The sequence below is a fragment of the Numenius arquata genome, chromosome Z (assembly GCF_964106895.1).
Source record: "Numenius arquata chromosome Z, bNumArq3.hap1.1, whole genome shotgun sequence".
In the NCBI taxonomy this organism is placed as follows: Eukaryota; Metazoa; Chordata; class Aves; order Charadriiformes; family Scolopacidae; genus Numenius; species Numenius arquata.
The window spans coordinates 81,987,071-82,012,680 of NC_133616.1; the positions used below are offsets into that span (position 1 = coordinate 81,987,071).

The following is a 25,610-nucleotide window of genomic DNA, read 5'->3' on the forward strand; positions in this document are numbered from 1 at the left end:
GGTCACACTATTAAATGTAATATCCTTAATCTCACAAGTCAAGATGAAAAGGAAAAAAAAAAACAGTAACTGTTATTGTTTTGCTTAGAACTTATTATGAAATAATAGTGATTTAAATTAAATTAGTATGAATATCCTTTCTGTTATGTGGAAGAGCCAATTAGGCATCAATAGACACCAAAGAGTCCTTATAGGCCTATATGGAAGTAGTTTTCTTCCTCTTTTTGTGGGAATACGTAATTTTTTCAGAGTGGTTACTCTGACATACTCCATCTGGCAAAGAAAGAGAAGATTTTCGCAACTGAATGTGTGCGCCTGTGTGCAGGAGATGACTGAATAGACTGTCATTTGTTATGCATGTCACACACTGTATATCGATTATTATACTTGTACTAGGTTTGCATTCCTGTTTTGTGTATCTCTTATCATAAAAATGAATTCTTTGCAGATAGAAGATGGACCAAACCCAGCTGAGGAAGACTTAAGTCCAGCTAGGGGAAATATTACGTTTACCCCTGGGAGATCAGTGCTGATTTATAATTTAACAGTGCTTGATGATCAGGTAAGAACAAGCTGACTTCATTTTTGGTTTGGATGTGTAGAAGGTTAACTGCTGTTCTGCAGAGACTTAGAGTAATAAGTCACAAAAGTGCTTGGTTTAAATCAGGTTAAAAATGCTTCTACTTAATATAGGGATGTTAGATTTTGGCTCTGTGAGCTCTCATTTTTACTCCTTCTAATGCTACCTTTGTAATTCTCATCGGTGAATATTTTTATGTTCTGAATATATCTTGGCTGCTCTGACTAGAACTATTAGATGCTACTGCAGTAAATGTACAAATAATCAGAGAAGCATTATATTATTTTTTTGGATGTAATACTGAGGTCCTTGTTGTACAGCCAAGGATGATGTTCTTGACCTAGATCTAGGATTATCTATTGGACTGTCCTTTCTATATTTAACATTTCTGTATTTCTTTTAAAATGTGCTCTGCTTTTCCTTAATTGTCTGCCTTGCAAATTCAGGTTATGTTTGCATAATGAACTCAGGCTCTCCTTTTTGTCGTTATTAATTGTTTAGGCAAAAGGAACCCAATCATAACATTACTGACATGTTGGCTTTTTGATTACGTCCTCAGTGGTGCCTGTGCAGCTCCCCTGCCTTCAGCTAACAATGCATGAAAATCCAGTTTATTCTTTGTTAACTTGGTTGGCTCGTCATTCATGTGAAGAGCAGAAATGTTATGTTTGCCACAAAAGAAAGAAAATAACAGATTGAATATTCAGAAGGAAAAGATAGATTGAAAAACTTATATGTATTTATATAGATATGTTTTAGGGTAGAAACGAATTTTTAAAAGTAATTCTAAAAATAGATAAGATTGTTGAAAGAAACGGTCTATCTTGTGAAGAGCATGAACAGTAGTTGATAGTTAAAAAAAAATGTTCAACTTTTAGGTGGGTCTTAAAAAAAAACATATGTTTTGTGTATGTCTTTCTGTTTTGGATTAAACAAAACATATTATTCTACTTTTCAATTTGTCTTTTTTATTTTTCTTACACATGCTTTTTCTTTCTTTTGGGCATGAGAAGGGAAATAGAGGCACCAAAATAAGTAAATATGATACAGAAAAACTTAATGAAGAAATTCAGAAGAAAAAACTAATAGGAAAAAAAAGTGCCTGTCTCAGAAATGAGCAACTTCAATGCAATTTTTTGCATATTTCTGTTAGTTATAAAAAGTGGGCTTCTACATCTCTGCTGGTATTTTTAAGAGGCTGTGCCAGACTGGCGCATAGAAATATCTCTTTCAGATTAGAGGTAACATTTCTGTGACTTATACACAGAAAGAAATATTTAGGCTTTTTGGGAGGATGTGACTTGTTTTTTTTCTCTCTCAGAAATGCCCTCCAAGTTCCGTTTCTCAAAGTTTGATCTGTACAGGTGTGTTAGTCCACTCAGTGGAAGACATTCATAGGCATACATGAAAGATAAATTTTGCGTAAAAAACCTTTATTGATGATGATGATGGAATTCACAAGAATCCAGTGTTAGTCTCAGAACTTCATTTGAGCTTTTAGGATCTGAAGTTAGAAAAAACAATGAAACAAGTATTTTTCTGAATTGGGTGGCACTTTTCCTACAGAAATTAGGGGACTGCAGATCTGATCTCCATAGCACCACATTTATAGTACCCTTATTGTATAAATTCACTTTTTTAGTGAAGCATAATGGAAACATTGTTAATAGAAAATGAAAGAGACGAGCCAGCACTGGAAAGTCTTTATACTGTTGTCTTTGAAGTTTGACTGGTTTTTTTTTTATTGGTCAATCATGATACTATTAAGAACTCCAGACTGTCCATTTATAGGAGATACTAACATGTAAACTACAATAATATATTTTGACTGTCTCTTAAATGTATATTTGTATGTTGCAAGATGGTATATTAATTAGTGAACTGAACGAAATACAAGTTAGCATCTATTCTAAGAAAGCAAATAACTGTGTTGTACCTCAGTATAGAAGAGGGGTGACTGAGAAGTTCCAGATCTCATGTTGACAAAAAACCCTCCATCAGTCAACAGGATTATGCAAGTTTAAGTGCTAGGAATCAAACAAGGGAGAGAATTGGCATCTGCTATAAAGGCGGTTGCATTCCCAATGTCTTAACCCTAGAAAAGGATCTGAGGGTGGCCAATTAACAAATGAGTGTGAAAGAGAAGAAATATTAGACAGCAGGGTTTTCAGAACTTTTTTAGCTCGGTAAACAAAAGTGCATGAAAAGGATTTGTCAACTTTATAACTGAGTATCACCATTAGCAAAAAATAAGTAATTTTGTCCTGGAATTCCTCTCAGAAGCAAATAATACTAGTTTCCACTAGTTTCACTCTAAGGGTGAGGTGCAAAGATCATAAAAAATTTTTAAAGATTTACTTTTTACCTGTATGTATTAAGAAAATACTCTAATTTTTCAGTTAAATAGGTTTAGGGGAATAAAATGTGCAATCTAAAGCAAAACTCTCACCCTTAAATTCTGTAATTTGCTGTTTATAAGCCATGCTTTGTTATCTGCGGCATCAGCTATTGGAGAAGAAATAGCAAAAATTAAATGTAGCTTTAAAGAGCCATCTTGTAGAAATGCCAAAACCTGATTAATTGCTAAGCACCAGAAAACACTTCCTCAGATCTGTGACAGATATTTTCCCTGGGGATGTGGGTTTGAACATAGGAAATGTTCCTTTTCCAGGTGTGTAGGAAAGGACGGGCCAAGAGAGGTTGTGTCCATATGTTGTTCCTGTATTTCTTAGCCATGCATAGAGGTTAATCAGTATCAACATAAGAAAATCAAGATGTAAATCTAAATAACTGGGAGAAACACTTGTTTCCAAATAGAGGTGGCTTCCAAAAGTAGAGTTTGGATCTCGCCATAATCTTGAGTTCGAAAGATCCATTTTTTTCTGATTCCTGCCTAGTTTTTATTTCGCTTTTGTTTGGCTTTCCACCCTTTTTCATATTGCCAGAGCACAGAAGTGTGTTTTAGAAAATGGAAACATTCACTTTTGAGAAGGGATTTTCAGCCAAATTAAAAGCAAGACTTCTCTCCTGTTTGTTTTCCTATGAAATGTTCTGTCAAGTTTGTATTATTTCCCTTTTCTGCAAAATATATAAAACATATTCCTCAGTAAGAGTGTTCTGCGTGTATTTGAAATGGGACTTACACCCAGTTGTTAATATTATTTTTCCAGATACCTGAAAACGATGAATTGTTTGTTGTTCGTCTGAGGAGCGTGGAGGGAGGGGCTGAAATCAACAACACAAGAAGTTCTGTTCAGATTATCATTAAGAAGAATGACAGTCCTGTGCGTTTTGTTCAGAGTGCTTATATGGTGCCTGAGGAAGTTGACGTGGTAAGAATTCAAGTCACTTGTGGTAAGGATGTCAGTGGAAAATTAATTGGACCTGATGAACATGAAGTCTCTGTCAGTTACGCCATCATAACTGGGGATTCAACAGCACATGCGCAGCTCAACATAGACTTCCTTGATCTACAGCCAAATACAACTATTGTTTTCCCACCTCTAGTTCATGAAACGTATTTGAAATTTAAGATCCTTGATGATGCCATACCAGAAATTGCTGAAACCTTTCAGATTATGCTGCTTAAGGACACTTTGAAGGGAGATGCTGTTTTGGTTCATCCATCTGTTGTTCACGTCACCATCCAACCAAACGATAAACCCCATGGAGTGCTATCAATCAACAGTATCCTGTTTGCTCAGACTGTTGTCATTGATGAAGACCAAATTTCAAGGTACTACAGATATTCAAATCTAGTATCTAGTCAGCTTAAGAGATTTGTTTCGCATTGTTAAACATCCTTAGGATTTCACTGAAAATAATTGTAAACTCACTAGTGAAAATATAATATAAAAATTACTTAGTATGTTGTTAATATTATCAACTATATCTACAAAGGTTTCAAGGAAGTGGCGATGTCTGATTATACAGGAAGTATTTTGATATTTATGAACTGTATGTAAAAACTGTAAATATTTAGTCATGTTATCAGAATACTGCAGCCCCCTTAATCTAAAGGCAGGATCAGTGAAGTCGTCATGCTGCCACACAGCCATTCATACAAGTCAGAAATAGATTTCTGGCTTCCTTCCCTGGTAAATCTTTGTATTTACTATATATAAAATCAGTCTCTGGCTAAAAAAAAAAAAAAGTTGTTGAGTGTCCTGTCTCCTGTTGAGTGTCTCCTAGTTATGTATTTGTAATATTACAGAGAGATTAAAATCAAAGCTCTACAAATTTTACTGGCAGGACTGATACACAATATTGACAGTCTCAATAAAAATGTTCACTGCTAGCTACTGATGGTAGGTCATCCCCAGAGAAACAGCTAATGCATCAAGCTATCATACTATGAACAATTTAGAAAGAATATTTTACAGTACGTAAAGCCCAGCACTACACTATTCACCTTTCTTTCTTAGGCACAGTAAAGAAATAAATGTTGCTTTCTAAATTTTTCTAAGTTGTGATTCCCAGGTTTTTTTCTGGTAATCATGTGCTTACCAGATGCAGGAAACAAGAAATTTCCAGTATCATAAATATAGATAACTTAATATTTCAGTACAGAGGCAAATAGTTCTTTCAGAATCATTATTTAAATGTTCATGCCTGACAGTCGTATTTTGATGTCATTTATAAAATGGTGTGGAAAGTTAATAGAGAAAAAGTTTTCTGAAATTGGATATGTATTTCTCGAGACAAATGTAAAATGTGCCAAATCTTCACTTCTCATTACCTTTCTCACTGTAAACAGAACAGGTTCAAACAAATATCTTTAGAGACATTACAGAGAGCTCATGAATAAGCACTCTAAGAGAAGCCTTAGATGTGTGTGATGACTTCACAGACTTTAAGCCCTGACTCAAATGTCATTTGCAGCAGTTAACATTTATTCCAATGAAATCTGTATAAATCTTTCAGGGAATCGACAACTAAGCAAGCCAATATCAATTATTATTTTATATTGTGGGGTTTTTATTTCCATTCAAACCCATAGGTTTGACGGGATCACGATTGTAAGAAATGGTGGAACACATGGAAAAGTTTCCATTACTTGGGTTATAACCCGAAATAGCAGTGATCCCTCACCCGTGACTGCAGACCTCATTCCAGAGACCGGGGAGATATGTTTTGATCAAGGAGAGATGCTGGTAACACTTCCTCTGAACATTATTGATGATGATCTACCGGAAGAGGCAGAGCCCTACGTTCTGAAACTCTTAGCTCATACAATACAGGGAGGTGCAGAAGTCAGCGAACCATCTGAGGTAAGTTTGCTTTTGGAATTCTTTTGGAATAGGTAATAATAGGTAATAATTAGAGACTTCACCAGTTTTGATAACATTGATTGATTGGCCAAACTGGCTAAAGGGTTTGATCTTGAATATTGTAGAATCACAGAATGGTTTGAGTGGGAAGGGACCGTAAAGACCATCCAGTTTCATTCCCCTGCCCTGGGCAGGGACACCTCCCACCAGACCAGGTTGCTCAAAGCCCCGTCCAACCTGGCCTTGAACCCCTCCAGGGATGCGGCAGCCACAGCTTCTCTGGGCAACCTGGGCCAGGGTCTCACCACCCTCACAGCAAAGAATTTCTTCCTGAGATCTCATCTCAAATCTCCCCTCTTTCAGTGTCAAACCCTTCTCCCTCATCCTATGGCTCCCCTCCCTCATCAAGAGTCCCTCCCCATCTCTCCTGGAAACCCTTTAGGGACTGGAAGGGGCTCTAAGGTCTCCCCGGAGCCTTCTCTTCTCCAGGCTGAACAACCCCAACTCTCTCAGCCTGTCCTCCCAGCAGAGGGGCTCCAGCCCTTGGACCATCTTCGTGGCCTCTTCTGGCCCCGCTCCAACAGGTCCATGTCCATTTGATGTTGGTGGCCCCAGAGCTGGAGGCAGCACTGCAGGGGGGTCTCCCCAGAACGGAGCAGAGGGGCAGAATAGCCCCCCTCGCCCTGCTGGCCATTTGAATATAAATCAAACAAATTCACCCTGAATATAGTTGTAGTATATGGAGCCATATTCAAAGTATCTGGGTTATAGTATACAAAGACAGACCTTTTTAATACGGTGGCATTCAGCTTAGATTATTCCCAACATACACAGAGTTGCAGAAATGCTGTCTTGAGTGACAGCTTGCAAAGAGAAGGCAGGAATGTTATTTTCCCTTGCTCACTTGCTGTCTTAATGATTATTGGAATGTCTTACACAGAGTAACAGCTTCAAGAGGAGGGGTTGGTGATTAAGACTGTGACCTCTGAACTGTTAAATAAAGGGTGGCTAGCGTTGCTGACAGTTCTGTGACTCAAGTCCCTACTTTGTCTTTCTCAAAAATGGCTGGAACAAACTTGGTGAATAAAATGAAATTTTTCACAATCTAAAACATTTTTAAATTATTCACTTTGGCTGCTGACCCAAAAAATCAGTTATTCAGAGCTCATTCTGGCACACGGATGATGCGTAGTGGGAAAGTTGCCACAGTCAGTGTTGTGCTGCTTGTGTACAAAGAATACTTTGGGGCTGTCAATCTGATTTCTTTCCCGAGTGCCAGTTCACTAAGGAGAAAAATGTATGGTGACAGTCAGGACGTGAAAGCATGAAAACGATGGTATAGAGTAACTGTAGCTATAGAGTAAGTGATGCTGTTTTCTGTTTCGCAGCTTCTCTTTTACATCCAGGACAGCGATGATGTTTATGGCCTAATTAAATTTTATCCTTTGGAGAACCAGAAGATTGAAAGCAATCCAATGGGGCGCTTCTTATCCTTGAGTTTTGCAAGGGAGAGAGGAACAGTTGGAGATGTGCGGTTGGTTTATACTACACTGTATATTCCAGCTGGAGCTTTGGATCCCAGGAGAGCGAAAGATGGCATTCTAAATATGTCTAGAAGAAGCATTCTCATGTTTCCAGAAGGCAAAACACAAGACACTTTAAATATACCAATAAGAAATGATGCATTTCTTCAAAATGGTGCTCATTTCCTCATACAGGTATCTCAGTTGTGTTTTGGGGTTGTTTTTTAGCCCACGTAATATAAAGGATATAATTTAGTAGATGCTCCTTCACTTTTTGTGTAATTAAAATGATCCTACCTTTTAAAAAACAAAAGTAAAACATCATGAGCTCTATAGCTAAGAAAACTTTCTTATTTGGAGGCAGGTTCCATATATATGCCATAAAGAGCTCTATTTCTAATCATTATTTGCTAATTATGCCATTTTAAAGAAATAGACTGTTGTAACAGGATTTAAGTTTTAACTGTGGAATTCAACATAATGAGATCAATGTTGCAGAAGTTAGTTACCTTTTGAGGCATCTATGTGCCCCTTGGCTTCCAATTTAACCAAATTAATGTTCTTAAAGTTGAGTTACAGAGCATGACAAATTTTAGAAATGACAACCAAGTAAATATAAATTTAAAGTAGTCAAAAATGTATTATATTTCATTTATATATGAATTTGGCCAGACAACTTAAAAAGTACTTTTTTCCAGTTTTTCTGTATCATGTTCCTTGTTGCCCTTTTGGGGTTTCTTCCCCTTTTTTTTTCTATCTGAGTTTGTAAGAAGGGAACTTCTGTCATTGCATATTAAAACTGGCTAAAAAAATTCACTAGAACTCTATTTTGGACAGAAATATGGATTTTCAGCAAAAATATTTAAAGAAAGAATTTCCCCTTTCCAATGACGGCTTTCATTTTTCCCTGGAGAAAAGCAAGTTTGCTTACATTTCAGCACAACATTGTTCAGATTTACTGCTGGGGAAGATCCTGGGCATTGTCATCAGTATTTGTTATGATTATTTTCTCATCTGCAGTTAAGACTGCCCCATAATCTCTATTTGCTGCAGTAAACTGTGCCATTCTGGTCGTCTGGGATGAAGGGCCCAGGTAGCGACTCGGCACATCCAAAGCACAAATTAGAGAGGCATTTCTTAGTTCCTTTAGAAGCATTTCTTAGTTCCTTTTAATCTTTTAATTTTGTCAAGACATCTTTAGAGTGTTCAAATGAAGATGTTGATATTAAATCAATGGATTTAAAATTTGCCGTTTTCTTCTTTAACTTGCAGCATGCTAAAGATGTATTAATTACTTCTGGGACCTTGAAAAGATTTCTATCCTCCATCTCCTTCTTCCTGCATTCTTTAAAAAAAAAAAAAAAAAGGAAAAAGAAAAAAAATCCTTGTGAGAATTGTTTTATTGTTTTATTAGGATGCAATTTTTGGCATTCAGTTAGGGAGGGAATTGCATTCTGGAATACTAGAATAGGTTGGTAAGTTTTACATCTGCACAGGGTCTGAAAGATGAACTTTCAGCAGAAGAACTGAAATGTCTAATTCCAAACCCCTTTAAATGATACATTATAAATAACATTGCAAAGTGGGCTATTGTCAAGACACACATATGATAAGTATTTCGGAAGGCAGGCACTTTCCCCAGCTTTTCAAACTGTGGATTCCAGGGAGGCGGGGGGGTAGGAGGGTGGATGTTCTGTACTTTCTCCATGAACCATAAAAATCTTTTTGTTTGAATAAACAAAATCAGAGGGCCTCTCCAGCACAGAAAATTCAGTTAGAAACTCATAGAGAAGGAAGAAAAATACCCCTATTTATCATATGGCAAGCCTTCTACTTTGTGAATAAACGATAATCTCAGTGGACATGTTTAGAATGAGAAGATTACAGAGTTTGTGTTGGGCACAATAAAGGATCAGTGCAGGAATCGGGAGGAGGATTGGAGGAGGAAATGAAGCTTAAATGCAACTAGAGAGTGGATAGAGGAACTGGAAGAGTCAGATTAACATTCTTCAGTGACATCTTCGATTAAATAACCTACTGTAGTCTGATGTGCGGCTTTTGATATGGACAGGAAGATTAACTAGTTTAAGAACTACTTGTCATGATTATTCAATTCACAGTGCATTCTTTTTTTCCCCATGAACTGATTTGTTTTAAGAGGAAACACTCTAGGAAAAAACCACAACCTTGGTTCTTCATTAATTACTACTTTTATCTCAAAGTTACTATCCAGAATCAGAAGCAGTTAACAAAGTGAATTGTTTCAGCTTTGTATATTTCAGACATTTTACTGAACTACAAGCCGCACAGTGGTCCACCTGCATGCTGTTAATTGCAGGATCAGGGCCTAAAAGACGGGTTAGAAAACAAACAAAACAAACACTCCCACCATCTGTTCCTCAGATTCCTGAAAATAACTGGTATGGTTGAGAATCAATTACTGGATATGGTATTTGTAAAACAGTTCTATCTATCATCAAATAAAATGTACATGAATATCTTTGTGTGTTAGTCAAGCAATGGTAGAAAAAAGTATGATACAGCCCATGTATTTTATGTAGATTGGTTTTAAGAAATGAAGGACTTTAAAATCATCAGTTGAAGTGGTGATTCAGGGTCACTATATGGATTTAAATAAGGCCACTTTCCCCTCCAATAAAACTTTACTGTTTGATAACGTCTGATAACTCCAAGCAAAAAACATCCTTGTGGGAGTTAAAGGTGGTTGTCGTTGAGAGTTCATGCCACAGTGAAATGTTTGCAGAACTAGATGCAAATCGGTTATGGAAACATTTATTATAATGATGGGTGTAGGCAGAATTGCATGGTATAAGTTATATTTGAAAGAAATATTTACCAGGCAAGTCCTTCTTTCAGTATGTCAGTGCAGCCACTGGGTTCGGTGAGTGATACGTCCCATTCAAAGAAAGGGTAAACATTTTTCTATTCCTTCTTAGTGTCAATAAACCATCAGAAATTTGGGAACACAAGAGGAGAGAGAGAGAGAGACTACATATTAGAAATAGTGTACTGATTTTAAATTCTGAATGGAATTCTAATGAACTATAATAAATAGGGAAGTCCTTAAAGTTGTATGAGAGAGGAAGGAGGACTGATAATTTTTTGGCTTCATCACAGGCTGCAAATTATGGTTCCAGTGGCTTCAGCAGATTTTTATCAAGGCATGGCACAAAAAATGAAGTTAGCTTGGGCCACTTGCCACATCAGTTATTCATAGGTCTAGTAGCGAGTCGGCCAATCTAGAAGGTTCATTCTCCCTCTAAGTACATTTAGTTGTGTACACAAACATGATTTCTCTGAGAGAGATACCATTCAAAGATCAACAATATCCACTTAATTTCTCTGACACATCTATTTACACATTTTTGTAACAGCAATATTGCCAGAAAGAGAAATTTGTTCTGGAGGTGTTTTGCTCCCCCTGTATGAAACTTATTCTGAAATGTCAGAATTGTTCCAATTTGCTACTAAGGCTTCTTATTTCTTAATTTTTTCTTACTTTCTCCTACAGCTAGAAAAAGTTGAGCTGGTGAATAGAATTCCTCTAATCCCACCTGTGAGTCCCAGATTAGGCGAGATTCGAAATATTTCTCTGAAGATCACTCCAGATATTGCAAATGGAGAAATAGGCTTTATTAGCAATCTTCCAATTATTCTTTCTGAGCCAGAAGATTCCCCTGCTACAGTGGTAAGTAAACCTTTTTATATTGTCCCTTAGTATGGGAAATTTATTTGGAGAAAGCAAAGTTTGCTATATTCACTGTAACATTTGAAAGTTAATGTGAGGAAAATCCTTCCTGTAAGTTCTGCCTGATCCCAAATATCCCTCTGCTTTAAAAAAAAAATAAAAAAATAAAGAAGTGCTTGTAAAAATAAGGTCTGAAATCATGCGTTAATCATTATCAGAAAAGTGAGGTTGATCTTTGCTTTCTCTGTAAGCATCTGAAACTGGCTAGGTCTCCACGCTCACACAGAACAAAGGATGCTGCAGACAGTTTTAATCTCTCACCAACAGCAAAGGTAGTAATGTAAAGCAGGACTGATGTCGCTTCTTTGTTTCATGGAAATGCCTGTCTGTCTTAGAGTTGATTTACTTACATGTGAACATACAATTTGGCTCGCTGGGTGTGTTTTCCAACAATTATGCTTTTTAGTTTTCTGACAATCCAAAGAAGCATTTGCAAAACATTACCACCCAAGTGCTTTAGTCCCAGCTGGAGAAACCTTTTTCTAAAATGCCTTTTCATATATTTTCCCTTTTCCCCCTTTTTGTCTTCACTGAATTCTTCTCACAAATCCTGAATCAACTAACTTGTTTCTCGTTCTCAGATTAAAACTGCTAATTTCCTTCAGCAGAGTACAGGTTGGCACTGTACTAGAACAAACAGAGTGAAATTATGGTAATTACATTTAAAACCTAGGTTGTGAGTTGATGAGATGGGAAGTGATTACGTCAGTCATACAAGGCTTTTTGTGTTTATGGTTGCTTAGTGATTTTTGATATTAATAATCTGTCATCTCCACTGTCTACATATATAACTGATAAATGGTTAGAAGGATAAGATTCACTATATACTTTTCTGGATATACCATCTTTGGTTTTGTATGAGTCTCATGTTCAAATACTAATTTGCAAGGAGGTAATTTTTTTTTGCATCTAGTTTTACATGTCATGACAGACTCGTGTGTTTCATAGGTTTCCGTTGCATTGCATCGGGATGGGACAGATGGTCAAGCAACTGTGTTTTGGAGTTTGAAACCCTCTGGTCTCAATCAAAAAGCAGTAACACATGACGATATCAGCCCTTTTAATGGATCCGTTGTTTTCTTATCTGGACAAAGTGATACTTCAATCAACATCACTGTTAAAGCAGATGATATACCTGAAATGAATGAAACTGTGCTGTTAACTTTGGACAGGTATTGTATCCTAATCTCTATTCATATATATCTGTTGTAACACTCAATTTATATTTAACAAATTAGCACAGCATTGATTAGGGAGTATTGCCTGTATTGTGTTGATAAGGAATCAAGGGCCTGAAGGAATATTAACCCCTCGATTCAGACTGTGCGTGGATCCTTCTTTGACTGGAGATCAATGTAACTGTGTTGTACTTATTATTTAATGACTTAAATTTGTCTATATTCTGAGGAAAATTATATATGCTATTTAGAATGTTCTTTTAGCTTTTATCTTTTGTTGAGACCTTATCACTCTCTACAACTACCTGTACAAAGGAGGTTGTAGAGAGGCCAGGGGTCGGTCTCTTCTCCCAAGTCACAGGCCATGGGACAAGATGAAATGGCCTCAAGTTGCCCCACGGGAGGTTCAGATTGGATATCAGGAAAAATTTTTACACAGAAAGGGTTCTTAAGCCTTGGAATGGGCTGCCCAGGGAAGTGGTTGAGGCACCATCCCTGGAGGTATTTAAATGACAGGTTGACATAGTGCTTAGAGACGTGGTTTAGTGATGGGTTGTTTTGTTTTGTTTTTTTTTTAAATCAGAATTAGGTTGATGGTTGGACTAGATGATCTTAAAGGTCCCTTCCAACCTAGACAATTCTATGCTTCTATAGCTCTTGGTTTAACATGTATCTTCTCAGAAAAGTAATATTTACTGAGATAACTGGGAAAAATATAGTGAAGAGTAGAAAGCGGTACATAACTGTTTCTGTCAGAAAAAGGTTTATAGCTAGGACGTTGTTGCACAATTAGATCAACTTTTTATTTGTTTGATCTGTGTGATCAGTATTGCTTGCTCTTGATAATTAGAGCACACACTCTAATTATCACAACTGCAGGCTTCCAAAATAGCCCAGAGTGACCATTACCACACTCTATGGCTACGAAGAGAGCAATGGTGATTCTGAGGCACAGTGTAGTCTCCCTTTAACAGGAGATCTGGCTTCTAGGATAATTAAGGCTGCAAGGGACCTCAGGAGATACTATTGTCTCCATGTGAACACTACTCAGACTACTTAAATTAGTTCATATCCAGGAGTCTATTCCCTCTTTGATTTACTAAGAGGAGAATCTTGGCTATATCTTGTGTCCTGCTTCCAACAGCTCGGTTGTAGATATAGTTTAGAAATACCAGCACTTCTTCTATTATTCTAAGGTACATTTTCCCACTTTTTCTGGAAACATACTAATAGGGGTCTGCCAGAAGCAGCATCCACATTGGACATCTACTGTTTACACAGTCCTTACCTGATGCAGAAGAAGTATTCTTGTCCTATATAGGAAGTGCAAACTAGCTCTTGGGAGCTTCAACACCAGATACCCACGCCGACTACATACTAGCAAACCAGCTCCTCAAGCTGTTGCTAATCCTGTTTCAGGAAGCTTGTTTTTTGAACATCATTCTGTCACGTAGGGAAGATGTTACTCCCTTGCAGGATTGGCCTGCTTTTGTAAAAGCTGGCTGGTGGATGCATCTAGCGCAGAATGAATTACTTCTACTGTGGCTACTCACTGCATTGAAAAGACGGTCCTGTTCAAGACAAAAACAAATGGAGGCTATTGCAAGATGTTCTCTGCTTTCCTTACTGTGGATGAAACTAGTTCATCTCAAGGAATTCGTTAGTCTCTGGCACAAAGTGGGAAACTAAGATTAGAAATGCCAACCGCACCCTGGGCTGCATCCCCAGCAGCGTGGCCAGCAGGTTGAGGAGGGGGGATTCTGCCCCTCTGCTCCATTCTCGGGAGACCCTGCCTGCAGTGCTGCTTCCAGCTCTGGGGCCACCAACATCAAATGGACATGGACCTGTTCGAGCGGGGCCAGAAGAGGCCACGAAGATGGTCCAAGGGCTGGAGCCCGTCTGCTGTGAGGACAGGCTGAGAGAGTTGGGGTTGTTCAGCCTGGAGAAGAGAAGGCTCCGGGGAGACCTTAGAGCCCCTTCCAGTCCCTAAAGGGTCTCCAGGAGAGATGGGGAGGGAGTCTTGATCAAGGAGGGGAGCCATAGCAGGTTTAAACTGAAAGAGGGGAGACTGAGATGAGATCTCAGGAAGAACTTCTTTGCTGTGAGGGTGGTGAGACCCTGGCCCAGGTTGCCCAGAGAAGCTGTGGCTGCCCCATCCCTGGAGGGGTTCAAGGCCAGGTTGGAGGGGGCTTGGAGCAACCTGGTCTGGTGGGAGGTGTCCCTGCCCAGGGCAGGGATTGGAACAAGATGGTCTTTAAAGTCCCTTCCAACTCTAACCATTCCACAATTATATTGTAGAAGTTGTGAAGTTGTGTAAGGTGGCCAGAAAATTGAAGTGGAAGCATAGGAAACAAGTAAGTAGTTAGAGGAAATGGACAGCGTAAAAGACAACTTTAAAGTTCTGACAACTCTTCAGGTGTGTGTAACCACAGCTTTCTGCTGCTTATTCTAAGCAGTAACCCTAGGCTGTGCCTTCAAAACGATGACTGTGGTGAGGACTGGACTGGCAGCTGAACAAACGTAACCACTGCTCTGCTTTTATTACGTATGGTGGGAGCAGCAGGTTCTGCTGGCTACGGAGTGGTTGGTATAAAGCGCGCCAGCAGTAAGCGTCTTTCCCACACTTGGCAAGGTCAGAGAGTGAAGTAAGGAACAGGTGGTCTGGCCTGGAAAAAGAATTAAACGAGGAGGAGATAAAATCTGAGCTTTTCCCTAGACCTGAAAAGTGTCCCTCAAGGCTACGAGTGAAACTTGGCAACTTCAGCATCAGCAGAAGCCAAGAGTGAAATGACTGCGAAGATCCTCCTTTCAGTACTGGGGATGACTCTTCAAATCGGGGTTGAAGGATGCTGGCAGGGTTACATGTGTGAGCTTGTGGTATTGCTTTCTGCACGGCTTGTGTTTTCTGGACGAACAGAAGATTTCAGTTTCCGAGGCTGGCAGCCAGTGCCTCACAGCAGCAGTGAATGAGCGTGAAAACAAAGATGCACTGTGCTGTGGACGGGCTTGTACTGTTCCCTAAATTGTAGCATAAGTCAGTAGGAAAATAGAGCATGTAAGAACTTTAGTGGAACTATAGACATAGGAATACGTTCGTAAGCATTCTATTTATTGCGATTAGTGATAGCATGGGTAAAATAATAAAATTAATTAGTTCTAACAAGGATGTATTATTTACAACTCAGTGATGTTGTTAAGGCAGTTTACATTTTAAACAAGCTGTGATTGCATCCATAACTATAACAGTGACTTGTGAAGCCATTAAAAATAGTATTTTCCATCCTTGCTCTATGGCCTTTGTCCGTAGGCCATAAGGATTAAAAATAACTCTGAATTCTGTCCACGAAATGGAGGCCAATGTATATCATAAAGAATATGCTTCCAAGGAAGACAGATGAGTAATAAAGGAGCAAGACAATCCTTTACCTGCTGAAGCTTCTTCTTATTTTCTTTTTTTGGGAGCACCTTCAGGCTGAATGCCTGCCCAAATCTGAATAGGCCTGAATTGAGATGAAACATAAACTAAATAAAGCCACATGTCTGTAGTGAAATCTGTATGAGAGAGAAAAGGCCTTGGTCTTCTTGATGAATGTGGGTGGAACAGGCCGTGGGAATTGTGTGTATGCTTTATGAAAGCGTATAGACATAGTAGGGCTGTTAATTTTGCCTGGTAAGCACAAATAGAAATCAGTTTTATTGTTGGTTTTTTCCTTCTGCACAAAGAATTATCCTACTGGCAGTTGTCGCCCCCTCAGTAAGGTGCAGATACGCAGCTATCACAATTTGGAAATGGGCACAAACGAAGGGCCAGGACCCTCCAGGACACATGGGTTGTGTTTGCGCTCTTCCGTGAACGGTGCTGAGAGTGAGAACTTGCTGACTTTGGGATCTGTGAACAGCAATATACTGATAAATTGACTTCAATTTGTGAAAATTATAATCTATGAACAGACGACTGATTAAATAGTCCTTATGCTCAAATTTTGTTTGAGTCATGACTCTTACAATTTCGGATACTGGAACAGATTCATGTACGTGTGTTATGACCTAAATCTCATTTATTATATATAATAAAGAAAAAAAATTATATTCTATATAATAAAGCAACGTAACATGGGAGTTTTTATGGTTCTAGTGATTTCTGTGGTGCAATACAAGTTTCCAGAGGCTGAAATTCTGTCCTGAGTAAATTTAAAAAATAGATTTTTTTAAAAATTACAAATACAAATCCTAAGTTTGACTTTTTCACTGTGAAATGCCTGGCAGCTTTCTAACATTTTTGTGTTTAGGAGGTGACTTCATGACAAAAAGTTAGCAAATCATGGAAGGCCTGTTTAAAGCACCGCATACTGTCTGTGGTCCTTAATTCAGGGCTCAGGTGATGTTTATCTGTTGAGGGTTGCTGTGTGCACAGAAATACTAATATACTGTTGAGTGGAGCTGGTATTTTCTCCTAACTTGGTGATTTCCTGTGGTTAGTGTCTGTTTCAAAACTATACTTAAGTATAGTTTTTTTTAAGTTTCTTACTTAAGTAATTTTTCTGTTGAGTGATACATGCGATGCTATATGAATTCACTCCTTCAGTGTAAAACATTGTTTTTTTCTTCAAGGGTTTGAACAGACTTTGTTTTTATGGTGAAAAAGTGGTTTGAAAATAGTAGTAGAATGTTTAAATGAGTGCCTCTGGACACCTACTGCTAGGTTTTATTACTTTTCAAAATAATAACACCATGTATCTCCTGCTATGAGTAACAAAAACTAAAATAGCCTCCAAAATCAAATAATTAATGGATTAAACCCAGAGAGAAGGTGTTCCCTCTGATGAGAAGCACTGTGGAATTTATAACGTGGCAAATCCTACTTTAATACTGTTCTTTAAAGCTAGGTCCTGCCACTAATTAAATCAGCAGATAATCCTGAAAAAATTGAAGAAGGAGGGAGCACTGACTACAAGTCTAGGAAGCAAATTGAGTAACATTCCACAGGCAATCTGAGTGCACCTTTTCTGACATACCCTGGTAGAAAAGAAAGGGGTTTGGAAAAGTGTGTTTTTAATAGTAACAGCAGTACAGATTCACAGTTACAATTCAGTTTCTCGGGTGCCTTTCAAAACATTCTGCAGAATTCTGATTCTTGGTCTAAAGCTAGCAAATTCAACCACATTGTATCTCTTAATAATTATTATTTTATTTGCAGTGGTATTTAGTTCATAATAACATTGAATTTGCCATATTACTTTAAACTCAGTCAAAAATCTTCTTTCTGAAATTTGCAGTACTACGTTTTTTAAAAAGTGCAAGAAACATTTTGAAGTTTCTGCTAGTTGTCCTAATTAATCTGTAGTTCTTGCTAAATAATAATGCTATTTTTTTTTTAAAGGAAGAACTTCCCTGATGACCAGTCATTCTGCATGAAACGTGTCCTATGGGAAGTGTTTCTTTTCAGCTGTTTCACCACAGAAAACACAGGCAGTTCGTGATTGCGTTTCTTACATTAACATTATAAACATTTCCAGGGCTTATCCTCTGTGATAAAATGAAGCTTCATGTCCACATATAGCCATTTTACAGAAAAAGTTACGCTGAGGAGACAAAAAAAGGCAAGTGGCTTTTCCAGTAAGGAGAGAGTTCTCCTTACTCCTGGTCAAGTGCTGTCTCTAGTAGCTGGAGCTCCTTGCTATGGAGCTGTTTTAACTTTTATCGCTACTTCTAAATGCCCCCGCCAGGGCAAACCGTGAGTTTTGGAAGTTCTGAATAGCTGTTTTTGTTCTGTTTCCAGACTGCTGTTATAGGAGTGCCTAAAGAGGTGGTTTCACATACCACAAAGAGTGACACAGGACTAGACTGATCCTGTGCACTCCGTGCCAGTTGGGAGGTCTTTGTGATGACAGGACTGTGCATGAACAGTGCCTTGTTCTTGGATGTTGTCAGGGCATGTAGGAAGAGCTGATGGCTGGTGGCCTGCAGGCAGTGTGGTGGTATAGAGCCAGGAGTACAGCCTGATAACGTGGCTGGTTGGTCAGAGGCCCATCCCACCGCCCCCAGTGAGGCGAGAGACCAGGCTGGAGCAGGTAACTGGGGTCAACCAGGAGCCTAGGCCATCAGGCAAGGTCATGGTGATGAGGCAGGTCAAACCAGGAACCCATGTTGGTTTTAGACTGAGTGATGATCACCACGATCAGACACAGCTCAGCAGTCACCAGGCAGGTCCACAGTGAGGAGACACATCCAAGGTTGAGCCAGGAAGTCATCTGCTGGGTCCTGGTCCAGGGTTGTGAGAAGAATTTATATATGAGTACTTCACAGTGTAGACACGAGGGAGCCCATGGTGTACACCGCTCATTGGTCATGTAACAGCAGCTCAGAGTCGGAAGCCTAAGCCTAGGTCCTTCTATTCCATTTTTGCATAAGCTGCTTTATGCCTTTTTGGAATAGTAACCAACATTTACTGTGTCAGTGACAGCACAGTGATAGCAGTGATAGCAATCTGGCCAGTCATGCAGAGACAACATGGTCAGATCAATCAATCAATCAATCAGTCAACTGATACTGGTGTTGAAAATGGAACTTGGATGGAGAAACCTCCTGAACAATGGTTTCCTTTAGTGGTGGATGGGCTGGATCTGACTAGTTGCTTTCTGACCTTCAAGTTCTCTAGATTCCGACCTGACTTAGACCACGACTGTCTAGAAGTAATAAAGTATTGCCAGTTTCAAAAAACACCTGAAGATGCTGAAGATGCACACCTTGTGGTACCTCATGATTGTTTCATTTCTGCTGCCCTCTGGATTTCTGCAGTGCTGCCATTCTGCATTACAAAATAACTCCTCAGTTCATCTTAACAGGCCTTTTTGTCTGAGCTGTGTTTGGGCTCATGCGGTGTAACTTCATGAAGCTGAAAGAGATTTTATTTCTGGCATGCCCTCTCACTTTCTGATGAATTATTATGTCTTAACTACTTAAGCTTGTACATACATATCAAAAACTCCACTTGACATAGTGGTTCATTTGTATTCTCTGTTGTAAATTATATTACCGACAGCTTAGCAATATAATTAAATTTAAGCATTACCAACTCTGGAATTTTCTCCTTGATCTTTTCATTGTATTAATACTTTGATGGTATTGGAACACTTTTGCATATATTTCTGAAGGAGGGGAGACTGTCTCAATATTATGGTACATAAAAGCTAGCCTCGCTGGAAATCAGTGAGAAATTTCTCTTAACTTAATTTTCAGATCTCCAATTTGAAAGAATGTATCTGCAAGTGTGTTTGCTTTATTTTCTCAAACTTTTGAGTGAACTCTTATCTCTTTTGAATTATGAATCTGAGTTCTTTTTGAGATTAGTGAAGTCGGAATTTCCCTTTGTAAATTCTGTGGTAATCTATTTATGGCATTTTGATAGGAGGTATAGATTTTACATTTAACATATATTTATTTTAGATTAAGAAGGTCAAAATGCATGATTGCCATTGTAGAATAATACTGCCCTTTCATCTTAACTTCATGTGGTAGTTTTGTTATACGTGCTTGGCCAAGGTGGAACCAATTAAGAGATTAGCAAGTGCTCTTTTCTTTTCTTATTTTTGTAATTTTTTTGTTACATTTATATATTGGTATTCTACTTTGGTTATCTGATTAACTGAAAAATTGTCAAAAATAAGGTTTGATGTGATTTTGTGCCAAAATAGTTTTTAATATGTACCCATTATAACTCCCACTGTGCATGTCTTTTTTTATCATTACTTTGGCAGATTGATGAAATATATGATGGAAGTATGTAGATATTTTTTCTTTTTTTAAATGAAGGGCTGTTTGTAAATGTGGGCAGCTGGTGCAGTTGCGAGCAGGCAGAGAGGCTGGCAGCAACCGAGCCCTTGGAGGAGGGGCTGGTAGGATACACCATGGATGGGTCTGGACATGCTGAGTTGGCCATGGAGTCATTTCTGCCAGGTGGGAACTGCCCACTTGCTAGCGTTTGTCAACAGGAAAATGCCAAGCAAGTAAGGGTTCCCATAATACGAACATTTTAAGTGTTTGGAAAGGAAAAAGAAGGCTTTGTGGTTTTGTTTGTTTGTTTGTAACTAGTATTCTTTTCTAAAATTAGTACTATTGAAATCCAGCAAGTGGTACTTCCATTCCTGCCTGCATTCCTTTTCTTTCTGTCTTTTCTGTGTTGACAGGGTAGAGACAGAAAGGTTTGTCGTGTACTTTGGGTAAGTGCAGTGAACTGCGGTTTTGTCCTCAGTGAATCAGTGCTTTGTTTTGCAAGTGATTGGTTTGGACAGAATCTGTCTTTATCATTTCTTCTCCTCTCGGGAATCACGTCTTCTGCGTCTCTCCAAGACAATGCATGCGTGCCCTTTGGTGTTTCATTTGGTGGCATGGGGTTCTGGCTTGAAGGCGTTTCTTTATCTCGGATCCATGAATGATGAAATGATGAATGCATGGCTCAGTGTTTGATGTTTGAGCACTTGGTGCAATAATGGATTAGTTGTTTTAAACTGCCAGGAATATGATTTGCCCAAACTCAATGATTGAACTGACTAGAATTATAGAGAAGTTTTCTGTGGTCAAAAATGGGTGGTTATATCGTTTTTGAATAACCTACATTTAGTTTATGTTAGCACAAGTTGTTGTGTCTGCTGATGTATTTTTTTAATGTGCAACAAACATGACATGCTACCCTTTTAAATAGATATTTCCTGTTTCACATCTTGTATCCTTCCTGTAGACTTTGCTACAAGATATGTTGCTGTTTATTTTCTCTGTGTGTGGGCATTCCAGTTATTTTTGGATTCTCTATAAAAACAGTTCTGGAACTGATTACAAATATTGGCTATAATAGATCACACTTCTTTCTACATGAAATAGTGTCTCATGAAGTCTGGGTTGTAGCACAGTGAAACCATAAAAATATTTGCAATATATGTAATATATTGTAATATATATTCCAAAATGTTTACAATTGAGCAACCTGGTCTGGTGGGAGGTGTCTCTGCCCATGGCAGGGGGGTGGAACTGGATGGTCTTTAAGGTCCCTTCCCACCCAAACCATTCTATGATTCTATGTTGGACCAAGTGTTCATTGACATTTTCTTCCAGAAACATGGAAGATGCAGAGGAATTTAAATACATAAACCACCATGTAACAAACCATATCCAAACCGACAGTCTGAAGGTGCATTCTTGATGCACCCTTCAGTAGTAGTTTTTCTGGCGTTTTTAATGTGATGAACTTAAAGCAATGTCATTGAAATGTGGTCGTACCACATCTGAGGAAGTGCATGCAAGAAGTGTGCCAGGTTTCCTTCTCCAGCCAGATACGGTCCATCCGTGTCCATGCACAAGACCGAGACGGTGTAGCACTAGCCCAAAAAAACCTTGTGTTTGATCCTGCCTTCACCCTTCACCATATGCTTTTAGGCAGTGGGTTTGTGAGAAAAGGAAGAGAAAGGGAATGAGTCCGAGCTACTGAGAGTAGCTCCAACAGTTACTAGAGCCAGACTGGGATCCTACAGGGAGTGTAATTTTTATTTGTTAAATGATTTTTGGATCATCCTTAATGTTTTGATCCAAATACAAAGTAGTACTGAATGAACCTCTAGCTTTTTACTGCACAATTCTGTTTCTTTTCCTGTATGTTGTGTGCATGTGTGAGTAAAAAAAACCCCAGAATCACCAACTATAAAATCTAATCTGAAAACAAAGTTCCTTCAGAAGCAAGTTTTTCTTACAAAGAGATAAAATGAATTGATGTATCTTTCTTAATTTATTTTATTCTTAGCAAGTAATTAATTGTTTTCATGATTTATTCATAAAATTCATCAGTATTCTGATGTCCTTCGCACAGGTGTGGATGTACTTGCCAACCAGAACTGTGACTCAAAAAAACCTCTTGCCTTCCTTTCTCAGGGTCAGTGTGGAAAATCAGATACTGAAATATGGGTTTACTACTCGTGAAATTATTATTTTGGAAAATGATGATCCTGGAGGAGTCTTTGAATTTTCCCCCTCTTCCAGAGGTCCCTACAGTATCAAGGTAGCTGTCTGAGTAATTTCTCCGCCATTATGGACAACTTAGCTTAAGCAGAGTGCTAGAAAAAAGCTGGATTTTCTTTTTACAGGAAGGGGAATCTGTCGAACTGCAGATTGTCCGCAGCAGAGGAAGCCTCGTCAGGCAGTTTCTACGCTACACTGTGGAACCAAGAGACAATAATGAGTTTTATGGAAGCACAGGAATTCTGGAGTTTAAGCCTGGTGAGAGAGAGATCATACTTACTCTTCTGACAAGGATGGATGGGATTCCAGAGGTAAAAATTAGTATTCTTCTCTCTTCAAATTATCTTCTCAGGCATATTAGTTAGTCACTTATTAAAATATAGGCAAATATATAGGAACACGACAAGTGTGTAATGGCTTTTCTCCAGAATACCATCCCAACCTCCAAACCAGGGATACCTGGAATAATAGGTGGTGTCTTTGGGTTAAATAGTCCTCTGTGGATTTTTTTTTCCTGTGAATTGAAACAGTTCCGCTTTTATCTATGTAAGTTTTTAGCATCCACCACATTCTGTAGTATAAAGTACCATTGTTTAACCGAACCGGGTGTGAAGAACCACTTCCTTTTTGTTCCTTTTCTAGTAATCATCTGCCAGCTTCACTCAGTGCTCCCCAGTCTAGACTAATATTTGCCATATGCAATACTTGTTTTAAGATTCCTTGAAGCATTACCCATGAGCTTTTTTCAAGACATATGTGAAATGCAAAGTCCTATTTGTTTAATAAAGGAAGCTGATACATTCTTCTTAAATTAGTGTGCTGTCAATGGTTTTACAATCTTTGCTTTCCCTGTTACAAAGCCAGAAACGTTAATAAATCTTATAGAAAAGAAAACTTACCTTTCAGGGAGCATTACAAATATATTTGTACTAGTGAATTGTTGTGATTAATTGATATAATGGCAAGTCCTCGCCAATAATAAGGCTAGATTTTTGGAGGAAATAGTCCTATAAGAAGTAGAAATTTATGATGATTTCTTTGTTCTGATGGCAATGTATAAACACATTGTGCATGTAGAAAATTTGTGTGATATCCTGTTGTTTAAGTTTTTATCTTTCTGCCTGGCTAAAGACTTTTTTCTTGTTTGATCATGTTTTTTTTATGGATGTGCATACTGAATAGGCATTTTTATTCTGACTGAGTTTCCCTCTTCTAGCTGGATGAGAGATATTCCGTAGTACTCAGTGGCTACAGTGAAATGCCGGGCAAGTTGGGGAATGCCACAAGGGTCAATATAACCATTTTGAAGAATGATGATCCACACGGTGTCATTCAGTTTCTCCCTGATGAACTACCAGTAACAATAAAGGAAAGTAAAGGAGAAGTCGTCTACGCTGGTAATTCTTTTTTTAATAAAGTTACTGCTTTATCTGCTACCTGCCCCTGCAAGGCTTCTTTTCCTCATTTCACCCCTCTAGGACAATGTCTGAGTCAAGTGTCCACTCAGGAGTTTCCAGAGTAGTACAGTGCCAGCACGATGAGTGGTGGAGGAGGATGGGCTGGGAAAAAATCCAGTAAAAAAATGGCTAGAGAATATGCCAGACAGGAGGGACGGATTATTCATGTATGTGCAAAGTGCAGCCTGGAGGTAGCAGCTCTGCTTGTGGAGCATAAGAGAAGAGCAGAGCTAAATATTCATACGGGCAACTTCAATTTCTCTATTCCATTATCAAGTACATTTACAGGCAAAACAATAGCAAATCTGAGCAAGTTTGAACTGCTTTAATGGTCTATCTCTGTGCTTCCTTCCATGTAGTGCTTCCACATATTAGTTTTGCAAGAAGTGGATTTGCTCATTATTTCCTTTCCTTTTTCTTTGTTTCAGCTCTGCTGACCCTTTTCTTTTTTTAATTGTGTTCTGAAGATGCACACTGACGGTTTATGTTTGTAATTTTTAGCTGCTTACAGAGTTGTAAGAGACCAAGGAAACTATGGCAATGTCAGTGTGTCTTGGACTGTTGACCCAGCGTGTACCAATGACATCTATCCAGAACAAGGGACTATTTTCTTTGATAATCTGGAGTTTTCCAAAAATATCACCATTTACTCATTGCCAGATGAGGTAAACATTTTTACAGTGTTTTTGTGTGAGTATATGGGACAAAGAGTAAGTGCTAAAGCATTACAATTTAAGGAGAAAGAAGGAATGTCTGTTTTTTAAGAGCCTGATAAGTATTTGTAGGAAAAATGAAAATACTTGGGTAAAACTGAGATTAATTCAGCAAATCATAAAACGATTTGAGAAGCTGTGCATACCTATAAACAGAAAAAGTTTAAAGCTGAGAATAGTTGAATGTTGTTAAATTATACAAAACTTCATTTGAATAAAACCCTTTTTTTGATAGCAGGAATCCTAATTTTTATTTTTAGTGCTGATATATTTGAAGAAATATGAAAAAGAAAGGGAATAATTAATAATAAATAAATAAAGCTGTAAAAATAAATTATATATATCAGAAGCAGGAAGCTGCAAGATAACTTTTGGGTCACCTGTACAACAGTAAAGATGAGGGGACTTATTTACAGGAATTTTAGACTGATGATGATTTCCCTGTAACTGTATGAACTGTCATTTTCATCCCTTTTGACACACTTAGGGATCAATAAATAATGAATAATAACATATGAATATATTAAATGTATATTACATATAATATATATTTATTATATATTATTATATATAACATATATATCATATATAATATATAAAATATATACCACATATTATATATTTATTATATATTATATATAATATATAAAAATTTATTAAATATATATTCATTAAATATAATGAATAAAAATGAATAAATGAATAAATAATGAATAAATAAAGCAACACTCTGAAATCTCTGATTTGTTAACCCCCTCAGCTGTTCATTTTAATGTCTTCATTTTTTTTTGTAAGCAAGAAATTAATTTCATTAAAACTTTCTCTTTCAGGTACCTGAGGAGATGGAAGTATTTATCATCAGCTTATTCAATGCTACTGGTGGAGCCAGGCTGGGCAATGTAACCAGTGCAATTTTACAAATTGCAAGGAATGATGATCCCATTTATTTTGCAGGTTAGATATTACTGTTTTCAAATGCAGAATACATATACTAAACCAAACACTTCTTGTTGACAGCGCAGTTAATTGAGAAATCCTAATCCCAATGGAACTACTATAAAACATTCATATTTTTGTTGTGTTGAGTCTGTATTTGTTTTCTTCAGAACTTTCCC

The 25,610-nt window shown here is 37.9% G+C and overlaps 1 protein-coding gene across 1 annotated transcript in view; it reads left to right on the forward strand.

The window, feature by feature from the left end:
• The window catches only part of ADGRV1 (adhesion G protein-coupled receptor V1), a 285,251-nt gene that overhangs the window by 7,358 nt on the left and 252,283 nt on the right, over positions 1 to 25,610 (forward strand). Inside the window, 12 exon segments of the mRNA XM_074166892.1 lie at positions 449 to 562; positions 3,751 to 4,316; positions 5,580 to 5,850; positions 7,239 to 7,568; positions 10,906 to 11,082; positions 12,091 to 12,314; positions 20,507 to 20,539; positions 22,239 to 22,365; positions 22,451 to 22,636; positions 23,542 to 23,722; positions 24,284 to 24,447; positions 25,326 to 25,449. Coding sequence (XP_074022993.1) covers positions 449 to 562; positions 3,751 to 4,316; positions 5,580 to 5,850; positions 7,239 to 7,568; positions 10,906 to 11,082; positions 12,091 to 12,314; positions 20,507 to 20,539; positions 22,239 to 22,365; positions 22,451 to 22,636; positions 23,542 to 23,722; positions 24,284 to 24,447; positions 25,326 to 25,449 — 2,497 coding nt within the window.